Consider the following 12382-nt stretch of genomic DNA (forward strand, 5'->3'; position numbering starts at 1 on the left):
CTCCAACTAGATGCCACAGGCATAGTCGCAAAGTGCGGTAACTAATACTACACCCAACTGGCATACTCGAACCACATGTTCTATTAAACTTTGCTAATAATTGAAACTAAAATGCCGAGTTGCGCAAAAAATGCAACTTTGCGTTAAAATGCAACTTTGTAAAAATAATACTACAATAAATAAGAAAGACACTGGGATCACACGCCATCAGTAAGTATTTTGTATTTTATTAATTACAATGTAAAATAATTCGAAGCGTATGTTACAAAATTTGAAAGATGCCATTGAGTGTCAAGATGCCACGCACACAAGCATCTAATAGTTGCCGTAATAAAATCTAGCTGGAGCGCAGCGGAGACCAACTCTTAATTTAAGAGATCTTTTATCTATCTATCTATACAGAAGTAATCATCCCAATTACAGACAGTTGCGTACCCTACTTTAAAAATCACAGTATTTTAACGTTTCCTGCGCTATATATTCTGGAAGTAGCAGTCTTCGTAAAAGACAACCCCCACCTTTACAAAACGAGATCCGAAGGCCAAACGAGAAATTTATTTTTTGAAAATTGCTTATGTCTGGAGAAAGCAAACACCACTTTAAAACACTCAAGTATAATCTGCATGGCACAACAAATTTATAATAAATTACCAGAGCATGTGAGTAACTGGCCTAAAAGAGAATTTAAACATAAACTTAAAATATATTTAGCTCATAGATGTTATTATAAGGTCAGTGAATTTTTAATAGAAAAGGACTTTGAAGTAATATTGACAAATATGTATTTAGTAACAACGTATTTTTAACATAACTTTTAATGTAACTATGACATTTATAATAATTTTTCTTAATAATGATATGGTTGCTAGTATTTTAACTTCATGATGCAATTAATTTAATTTAACTTTATTTAATGATGTAACCAATTTTGTTTTATAATTATTATTATGATTTGATTATAATTTCTATATGCCAAATATTTGTATGCTCAATAACGGGCACGACTTGGAGAGCTAAAATGTATTTAAATCATCTATAATGTATTACCCTTGTCAACAAATAAAGATCTCAGTTACATACATATTATATTATGTCAATACTATTTTATTAGATGTCACAAACACGGCGCAATACAACGATATTGCCGAGCAGGTATCTAAGATATCAGGAGAGCAGGGCCTAAACCTGCTCATAAACAATGCTGGAATCACCACCAAATTCACTAAACTAAATTTGGTGAAACCTGAGCAGTTGATGGAGAACTTCACGATTAACACCGTTGCGCCGATACTACTCACGAAGGTTGGAACTTTGCATTTAATACTTTACCTACTAAAACGCGACTTACAAAATATACTGGAAAAATTGTATTTATTGATAGTTTATGTATCGATTAAACGCTAATTAAAGTATGTTTACGTATAATAAATTATAATAACACGTTTAAATACGCGCGGCCTTAAATTCAATTATAAATATAAGGTAATCGTTAACTTTGATTCTTACAATTCATCTCAATACCTTCTCCTAATACCTTAAGTATATTCGCAATGCAAATAATTTAGTCAACCAACTAGGGTGAGCGGGTGCGGGGCACTGAATACTCATTGGTCAGGTTGTTATCAGAACATATCGTAATTGGTCAGGTTATTATCACAACATATCGTAAGTAATATCGTTTGCTAAATTATTTTATATTTTCCAGACACTTGTTCCTCTGCTCAAGAAGGCAGCTGAAACCAATAGCGACAAGACTATGGGGGTGGACAAAGCAGTTGTAATTAATATGAGTTCCATATTGGGTTCCATCGCTCAGAATGACCAAGGCGGTTTTTACCCGTACCGATGCTCCAAGGTAATCTATACCAGCCTCTTCCTCTTGATAATATCAAGGAGTGTTTCTTTGACGTGATCCTCGCTGCACAATTCCATCTTCGGTCCATCAGGAGTGTTCCGAAGGGCTGTTTAACCTGATTCCTGCCGCCGAATTTCACCTTCGCACGACACGCCACAAGTTAGGATATCATCCTCACCATCTGGATGTGTGGCGGTCCTCCACAGTGCGGTTTTCAAGGAGCTTTCTTCCACGTACTACAAAGCTGTGGAATGAGCTTCCTTGTGCGGTGTTTCCGGGACGATACGACATGGGTACCTTCAAAAAAAGCGCGTACACCTTCCTCAAAGGCCGGTAACGCTCCTGTGATTCCGCTGGTGTTGCAAGAGATTGTGGGCGGCGGTGATCACTTAACAACAGGTGACCCGTACGCTCGTTTGTCTTCCTATTCCATAAAAAAAATCTACATGCATTCCACATTCCATTCTCAAGGAGCTTTCTACACTTCGTACTGAGGTATAATCTTCCTTTTGCGTTGTTTCCAGAACGATACAATATTTAAAAAAAGCGTCTTCAACCACTTAAGAGGATTCAAATGTTCAATTATATATATGTTGAACTTTGTTTCTGTTTGTTTAAAAACTATTAAAATTTCTTTTATCAAACAATGTTGTGCTAAAATGTCTAAGAAAATTAAAGTCCTTATACAATTACTTTGATTTTTCCAAAATAATTATCCTGTATGGAGTTAGCTCGACATATTAAGTAATTTCCAGGAACTTTCCTGTGATTCCTCTCAAGAGAATGTTGGCAGCAGTGATCGCATACCATCAAGTGACACTCATATTAAAAACAGTGACAATATTTGAACCCGCCAAACTTCTTTTAAAATATCACAGACAGTATATAATAGTAAATATTTAATATTATTTCAGGCAGCGCTAAATGCAGCAACAAAATCTATGAGCATTGATTTGAAGAAAGAACAGATATTAGTAGCCTCTATGCATCCCGGTTGGGTGAAAACAGATATGGGAGGCAAAAACGCGCCGCTAGATGTCGCCACGAGCGTAAGAGGAATCTTCGATACGATTGGAAAACTGCGCGAGGAAGACAATGGAAAATTCTTTCAGTATGATGGTTCCGAACTGCCGTGGTAACAATCTTTAGGAAGCGGCTAAATTTAGTTATTAATGAGTACCTACGCTAAGTCTAAGTGCCTTTTTAAACTCCCGGTTTCCGGGTTATCCTGTGCAGACACTTCGACTGATATCCAACGCACTCGGATCCGGTACGCGCTCAGCGACTGCATGGATATACGCCAGTCTGCATTTATATGAGAACTAACGCATAATGTTACGTAACGCCCATACACGCAGCCTGAAACTACCTACGGCACCGGCAACGAATTAAATAACATGTCACAATTTTTATATGAGGAGGTCTATCACTATTGTGATACCCGAATAAAGTTTTTTTTATGCAAAACAGTGTTTTTTATGCAAATCAGTACATAAGTATAAAGCATGGCGCCACAATTGCGACATTAACTGAACACACGGGTTTTTCGCACAAAATTTTCAAACAAATTAAAATATATTTAGGAAACAAAACTTTGTTCACTCATAAGTGGTCGCAAAAGATGGCACGAAGAGTGTCAGCTGTTCCAAAATGATATTATGGAAAGTTGATTTATAATGGGCGTTCGGATTTTTAAATAGCTACTGCTATTTTTTAGTCTAATTTTATGAAAGAGGGTCAAAAATGAGCGCTGGTTAGTTATGTTAAGTGATCACCGCCGCCCATATTCTTATCCAACACCCGAGGAATCGCAGCAGCGTTGCCGGCTGGTAGTTGTTCGCGATGTTTTAAAGGTGGTATGTCCCGTCCTCGGAACACCACGAACGGAAAAAAGTTCTGATAGGTGGATCTTAAGAGTGTCATTGTGTTGGATTCGATCGATAGTTCATCGGCCGATAACAGGCACACAAAGAAGAATTGTGGGTAGAGCTAGAGTCTCATACAAAAAATAAAAAAACTTTTGACGAATTTAAGTATTGCCACGCTATCGAAAAAGTTCCAGTATCTTGGAACACCAAAATCGGATTTCATAGACATTAATAAATTAATAAAAATGTTTTACACGTTTAACTCAACTTCTCTATTACCTACTCAGTAGATATTCTATGATCTATATTTTTACGAATAAGAAACTGCGGTCACAGTAGGATACCTATAAACCGGTACACAATACATCGCAGAAATAAGTGGTTGCTGTGGTAGAAGGTGTGCACTTGCAAGTAAGGGAGTTTGGTTGCTGGAGGTAAAATGTGTAATGAGATGCTTCTATCTGTTCTATTGTACGATTCATGTACGTTTTAAAGGTGTAATTAATATTTATTGTTGATTAAGTGTATCGAGAACTTTTCTACAATATTTTAGATTTTTTCAGTATGTTCCATCGTTTCCAGGATGTTCTAAATTTTTCCAAAACTTCCTAGAATATTCAATATTTTCCAGTATTTTCTTTAGAAAATAGGTATATATTTTACAATTTTTAAAAGGAGGTAAGTATGAAAATGAGTAGATTATAAGTACCTAGTCGATCCGGAATGTTCTAAACTGCTCTCAAAATTCCACGAATTACTTATAATTTAGATCATCTAATAAATTCTGTCATATACTCATACACTGAGAATGATTAACTAAGTTAAGAATAATTGTTATCGATCTAAAATTTAGATAGGTATTATTAGGTAGGCTTTACCAAATGAAAGACCAAAATATTCAAAACCTTTTAGATATGCGTAGCACACACATTCAGGGGCTAAAGAAAGATATTATCTAAGAGTAACAACGTTTACTTTATAAACACTATCAACTGATTAAATGTTATACATCGAAATATAATAAAGAAGATCCAATGCACCTAAAATGGATGACGTTGCAGTAGTAATAGTTGATAGTGAATTCAGTCATCATGATTTCATTCTACAATGCAGCTTTAAGGCGAAGAGTAAGCAGAAAACACGCAAACATGGTGTTTTTAGACAAGTTTTGTGGTGAAAGTATAGCATTTCGAGTTATGAACACTACTTAATCCTGTTACACATATCCTTAAGTCTTATATGTAGGTTGCTAATGCTTGCTGTTGGTTATAGTTAACACTGCCGAGCCTTTTTGAACTACCACTTTTCTTTGAAGTTAAACAAGTTTTTTGACATGGAGTGACGTATTTTTTGGTACTTCTCTCATAAAAGTTATTCTTATAGCTTGTACTTTTTTTTGTAGGTTCATTTATTCAGATTAGTAGTGAAAAACGAGGATTGTAAGCAATTAAACTGTTTTCCACGCAAGAATTTTGAAAATATTGGCTTTGTTACATAGATGGCGGGCCGGCAGCCGTGAACTCATATCGCTCAAGGTCGCTGGGATTTAGTGTCGCCACAATGTATTATATAACACATTGCAACTACGATGCGCTACAGTACCTATCCCTTAATATTTTGGCAAAGTCCAGACGGTTACCACTTGAACACCCAACAAGACAGTAAAACCATCTACATGTGCTTGAAATACCAATAAATTATACAACTGCATCGATGATATTTTTTGTAATTAGATAAGCGTAGAACTCTTATGTTTATCGAATTATGGTGACTATAATCATTTCTTAAGGCGACAATAAATGCCGGCGACCTTGAGCGATATGAGTTCACGGCTCCTATGTAACAAAGCCAATATTTTCAAAATTCTTGGGACGAAAATTTAACATTAACAGGCGCAAACAGTTTAATTGCTCACAATCCTCATTATTGATTACTAATCTTAATAAATGTACCAACACAAAAAAGTAAAAGCTATAAGAACAATTTTTATGAGAGCAGTATACTAAACAAATGCAACAAGCCGAGAAAAAACTTGTTTAACTGCAAACAAAACTGGTAATTCATAATAGCTCTGGAGTGTTAAGTTTAACTAACAGCAAGCATTAGCAACCTACAAGTAAGACTTAAGGGTATGTGTAACAGGATAAAGTAGTGTCTATAGCTCAAAATGCAATATTTTCACCACAAATCTTGTCTAAAAACAGCTTGTTTGTGTGTTTTCTGCTTACTCTTCGCCTTAAATACCTACTTGAAGAAATTACCCATATGGCAACATGTACAAACATCAAGTTAACAGTAAAAATATGAGTATACGTCGCAAGAATTTTTCGAAAATCTACTATGATAAGAAGAAGGAACCTATGCAATGCAATAGGTAAAAATTGCGGCCAAATTGTACGGACAACATATGAATTGTGTGATGTTCTTTAAACACCTGAACAACTTATCAATGAAATATTCCCAAATATGGAGAATTATATCAATACAGAATGGTTATGAGAAAGAGTTATTTTAGCGACAAAAAAAAATGTCAACGGAACCAACAAGAATATCCAAGAAATGGTTTCAGGGGACAAAAAAAATTTACCAGCCTATCGATAAAATGACTAATGATAAAGATAATGTCAATTTCTCTCCCGAATGTAAATTTGTTGAATGTTATAGGAATACCATTGAATAATTGAATGTTGGTTTACCAATAATTTTACTGCCAAATCTGAACTTGCCGAAACAGCCATACCTACCATTACATATCTTCGGCAAGACTGCAATAAACAACTAAAGAATAACATCGTTGAGGCCAATGTAATAACAGGTTAAGAAAAAGGATAAATGGTATTTATGCCAAGAATACCTTTAAATCAACTGGATTTGGACCTTTCAATTTTAAGCGATTACAATTTGCAGTCAAGTTCGCTTATTATATGACTTTCAATGAAGAACAGGGACAAACATTCTAATATTAATTTTAAGAAGTTAATTTGATAGAATCATCCGAAGATTGTTTTTTTACAGTCGAAATAATAAAACAACAAGATATATTGCATATAAGCAAGTGATGTAAGCAAAAAGTGAAAAAAGAATTCAAATTCAAATATTTTTATTCAAAATAGGATAAGTAAATAAACCAGTAACCAATGGGAGGCTCTTTTGCACAGGATGCCGGCTACCATGGCTACTGGGGTACTACAACGGCGCCTATTTCTATCGTGAAACAGTAATGTGTAAGCATTATTATGTTTCGGCCTGAAGGGTCGTAGCTAGAGAAATTACAGGGCAAATGGGACTTAACATCTTATGTCTCAAGGTGACGAGCGCAATTGTAGTGCAGCCAGAATATTTGGGTTTCTCAAGAATCCTAGCGGCACTGCATTGTTATGGGCAGAGCGTATCAATTGTCATCAGCTGAACGGCCTGCTCGTCTCGTCCCTTATTGTCATATAATAAAAAATCAAAAACTACCACCCATTCGGAAATGTATATAGACATGCACAGACCTGAGAAGAATGGGAATAAGAAACTTTTTTTTTATTCATATTAAAAAGGAGTACAATGAAAACTTAAAACTAAGATGCGCCACAGAAACCTGTGTAGGTTTATGTGTGGTGCAAATGCATCACTTCGCTCACAACTACTGTACTTAAGAAGTATTTATATCAATATTTTATTTTTATACATAAGAAGGTATACTGTTAAATAACAAAAAATGAAATAGAAATATAAAAAAAATTAACTTATAAACATAAATATTAAGAACTGTTAGCACCAGCCATTACATCCCCTTTTCCTCTTAGTGTATACTGCATATTTTTAAAAGCGTATTTACACGAATTTTTATTTTTGAGAATGATTGTGTATAGATCTTCAGGTAAGTTATTTAATATGTTAGGTAGCATGTATTCCCACGACCTTTTGCCATACACATTAACATACCTAGGTAAAATATATCTGGTTTGATTAACCCCGGTCCGCAGTTTATCATGCCTAATTTTTTTTACTAACAATTTTATTTTATCATACTCTTCCAGAACTACCGACATGTTTATTTTATCAAAGACAGACATCACTTTGCAATGTTTAAAAACGTCGATTTCATTATTAAATTTATATAAGTATGCAGGTATTATCGTTTTAAGTATACTAAGTTGTAGTTTGTAGATTTGATCTATGTATGTTTTGTATGTTCGTCCGTAACTACTTATTCCATAACTTATAACTGAATCTGCCAAAGAAAGATATAGTAGTCTTAGTGTATTATATGGTACTTTATGTTTAAGTATGTCTATTTTGGAACGCAGAGATCGTAGCTTATTACATACGTACTCAATATGGGGCTTCCAGTTTATATTTTCATCAATTACAAGGCCAAGGTAGGTGTGCTGGTCCACGAGCTGGAGCGGGCCGCACGCGCACGGCTCCGGCACGGGCCTGCCGTGCAAACATGTGTGCGTATGAGCAATAATTGTAGGATTGGCACTTTTTGAATATGGGGAGCGCATATGTAAAAGTTTTGTTTTGCTTACATTAATAACTAAGCCCATGTCATGGGCCCATTTGCATAGAATGTCAAAATTGTTTTGCATAATCTCTTGTGCCTCTTTGATGTTTCTACCGTGCGCCACTAAGCATGTGTCATCGGCAAATTGGTATACATGCCCCTCGTGAATATGTTACACATTTCGTTGACGCAAGTTAAATATTCGGTAGGGCCCAATATCGAGCCCTGTGCGGTGCCTCTCAGCGTAGGTATTTGATCACTGTCTTGGCCATTAATGCGCACGACGGTGTTTCGGTTGCTGTGATAGTCGCGGAACCACTCCAGCAAAGGCCCCTGTATACCAGCCTGGCTGAGCTTTGAAAATAGCGTGTGATATCGTAGTGTATCAAATGCTTTAGTGAAGTCAACAAAAACAACCCGCACCTGGTAACGGTTGTTCAGTTGCTGGTTGACCTCATTGACAGCTGAGAGGTATTTCGACCCTTTAGGAAACCATATTGTTTATCATTTATTATGTGATTATTAGCAACTTTTAATGAAAAGTTTTCCAGTATTTTAATAAATTTTTTTTCATTATTTATGCTTCGAATTTTGTTTGGCAGATTATTATATATTTTTATAGAAATTACATAAGTACTCGATGTATGTAGTTAGTACTAAATTTGATTGTGGGAGGTTTAATTTATTTATATATCTTTCGGGAAATCAACGGTGCTTATTTTCTTTCGTTGTGTATGTATATGGAGGGTAGGGTTAGAATATTTAATTTTTTGAAATGGGGTAGTCATGAGTCTGTTATTTTTATGTTGGCTCTGGTTGTGCTGTTTCATTTGCTCATGTTTAAAACATCGCAATATATTACAGAATTTTATATAAATGCTTAATCTCAGTTCATATCTAAACATTATGTCTATGACGATAAAAAACAAAACACAATTCATGGGCTTACGATTTTCATTGAATATTGTTTAATCAAAATGACTAAAATAGTAAAAAAGTCAAATAAAAAACTAAAATTAATAATAACAATGTAAAACGGTAGAGCAATAATTGTTTATGACTCGCTTCATATATTAAATTATGTACAAAATTTACAAGTTCTTTTTCAAGATAAATTTCCAATATTAAGTACAATATGTTCATTATAATTCTCCTTTCATGTTCCAAACAGAGGTTATATAACTCCATATTTAGACAACAAACGAATACTTAATATGAAAGCTAGGAGAGAATTGCATTATGCCTGTAGTATAAAGAGAATAATCTATAGCAAGCGCCCTGAATATTTATTTGAAAAATTGTCCTGGAGCGGAAGTTCTAATTTAAAATGTACACGTTTTGCCTCTCAAAACTTATTAAATATACCATACTACAAGACAACAAGATATAGATCCAGTTTCAAATTCATGGCTTCCCGTATTTGGAATGATTTGCCACCACCTCTTAGAATGAAAAAAAATATAAATCAGTTTAAGGGTAAATATAAAATGACATTATTAAAAAAACAACAGGAAGCTGAAAATTTCAATTATTGTGTATGGAAAGAACTTCCCTTAATATTTTTCATGATTTAACCATAAAATTTGCAACTCGTTTCATATTACATTTAAACTGACACATTGACACACACTCATATATTTATACAAAACACACACTCACACTCACAAACACACTCATAATTTATACAGAGGTTGATACATTTAGAAAAAGTTTAGATCTGCATTGTAATCGTTATTAGCTTGCCCTCTTTACTATGTATCCCACCTTACACCTTAGGGAGATGGGAATGGCTGAAAACCAGCGCTGCATATAAAATATTATTTCAAGCAGCATAAGCTGAGCCTACTCCTTTTTGTCTTAATGTATGTTTGTAATAAGCTGATATTGTGTACTTAAATTAAGTTCAAGGCAATAAATTTTATTATTATTATAATCTTTACCTTGCCATGCCGGTCTGGCTATTTCAATGTCAGCATTCAACGGAAGAGTAGATTTGCCTCTATTATTCAATGATCCTAGAAAATCGAAAACTTTTCTTTTAAATGTATTTATACTTAGGCTGATATTTATCAACCGACTTCTAGAAAAGCAGGGGAATCTCAATTTAATTATCCGAGTACACTGGAACCTGTTAGACAGCACAGGAGTTTTTTTTATAAGAAAAACTGTCAAGACAAGCAAGACATTCACCTGATGGTCAGCAATACGCCCTCCATTGCAATGCCAATTGAAAAGCCCTAAATTCTGAGCGACATTCCAATTGCGCTCGACACTTTGAGACATAAGATGTTAAAGTCTCATTTGACTAACAACAGCGTCCCCTTTTACCTTTCATACCGAAACACAATAGTAGATACATGCAAATCAGTATGACAGGACAGAAACAGACACCGCAGTGGCTCATGTGCCATCCTGCACCAAGCAGGAATCTTATGCGAACAATTCTCCCACTGGTAAAGTGGTGAGAATACCCTCGGATTCCTGTTTACACACATCCGTGTCCGAAAAGTGTTTGCAATCCTACATTCAATGTAATATTGTCGCCAACAAACTACTTGTGCTGGCTAGAAGATCCTGTCTTCGAAATCTACATCATGTTGTTTTCATCAACTTTTAAAATTAAAATACATATTTAAATACATATTTTCATATTCTTGATCAAATGCTCTCATAACACCTTTATATATATACAATGTGTGTGAATCGATGCATGTTACTGAACCTAATAATTTGTTTTATTTTAAATTTATTTACATTTAAGTATTATTTTTTAACTTCGTGTAAATCATGACGTTCGTTACATCGCATATTGTAGGTAGTTAAAATAAATTGTAAAATTATGAAGCTGTAGTATTTAAATATTGATTAGAAATTGAAAGATTGGCAATGAGTTTCTTGCTACTTCTTCGCAATATGTCTCACTTCATGTCAATTTGATTTTGCAATAGATATTAATATACAAAAAGTCAAATATGATAATGGTGGGTACTGTTGAAAAATACTATAAATTACCACAGAATTTTTTTAAAGGTAAGATTTTACGTGTAAATTTTTAGTAGAAGACCTAGACTACTGAGGAACACCGAGGGTTCCATACAATTTTTTTATGATTTAATTTCAAATGTAGATATAGTTCTCAAATCTTCCCTAAACTAGTAGTATGAGACGGTATTACTTGCCAATTATTATAATTCTAGGTCAACGATAAATACTCTATGAAGATTCCCTTGACTGGGCCGAAATATACTTTTTATGCGGCATAAACAGGCGTTTTGAAAATGCAAGTTCAAATTCAGATATTTTCATTCAAAATAGTAATTAATATCACTTATTAAACGTCAAAAACTACCACCCATTCGAAATAGAATACCTACCTGAGAAGGACGGGCACAAGAAATACACTACAATATAAAGTATCTGTTGTATGCAGTGAACGCATTAAAAACAAGTGCGTTAAATGGTCGTATGTTCATATATCATCCTCATTAAAACATCGTCTTTCGGGGGCGCCTGCGCTTAAAACTAAATAGGCTGTTAATAATATGGGCAGTAAAGTCCTCGATTGGCAACCACGTACCGGAAGACGGCAGTTTTGATTGTTTGGTTGTTGCAGGCCGTTGTTGTATAAGAGGGACCTACGCTCTAGTCTAGATTGCCGGAATAGAATGGATGAGGGCAGCTCAGGACTAATCTTCGTGGAGATCTTTGTCAGATTCTGCATAGGTATATATAAAAACAATCCATTCTCAACTTGATAACAAAACATGCATTCAGATTACATACCTGGAAAATTATTGGAGCAAACACTGTGGTAATATATTCTATAATGTCAAATTATACTTAGAATAGGCATATAATAATTTCTCATTAAGTATCTAAAGAAGTATTTCTAAGCTAAATAGGTATTCTTGCTGGCATAGGTGTGTAACCAGAGTTAGGTAGGTACTCACCACCGAAAAGATTGCAAGTACTCCTATGAAGGCATAATTCCATGATGATACTTCAAAACCTTCGAACAGTAATATTAATAGGTATAACAATATATATTATTTCAAAAATATAAGTTAAAATATTTCATAGTGACAGAAAATTAATGACAGATACTCATAGAGTAACTAAGTAATAACTATAGTTAGTTACATTGAGTTTCAAAATTAAGGT

General features: G+C 34.4%; 2 protein-coding genes and 1 long non-coding RNA gene across 3 annotated transcripts in view; 2 read left to right on the forward strand and 1 right to left on the reverse strand.

Annotated features, from left to right (window-relative positions):
* Positions 1 to 3322, forward strand: part of LOC126964780 (C-factor) — an 8236-nt gene extending 4914 nt beyond the window's left edge. The window contains exons 3-5 of the mRNA XM_050808027.1: positions 1112 to 1302; positions 1706 to 1855; positions 2770 to 3322. Coding sequence (XP_050663984.1) covers positions 1112 to 1302; positions 1706 to 1855; positions 2770 to 2994 — 566 coding nt within the window. The 3' untranslated portion in view covers positions 2995 to 3322. The remainder of the gene's footprint in view (positions 1 to 1111; positions 1303 to 1705; positions 1856 to 2769) is intronic.
* LOC126964668 (germinal-center associated nuclear protein) overlaps positions 1 to 12382 on the forward strand; it is a 357720-nt gene that overhangs the window by 221723 nt on the left and 123615 nt on the right. The window lies entirely within an intron of this gene.
* LOC126964864 (uncharacterized) lies at positions 9443 to 12316 on the reverse strand. The gene is made up of 3 exons (XR_007729442.1): positions 12172 to 12316; positions 10162 to 10236; positions 9443 to 9663 (listed from the first exon to the last, which is right to left on the reverse strand). It is a non-coding gene; the product is annotated as an uncharacterized LOC126964864 (long non-coding RNA).

Source organism: Leptidea sinapis, chromosome 1, assembly GCF_905404315.1.
Source record: "Leptidea sinapis chromosome 1, ilLepSina1.1, whole genome shotgun sequence".
NCBI lineage: Eukaryota > Metazoa > Arthropoda > Insecta > Lepidoptera > Pieridae > Leptidea > Leptidea sinapis.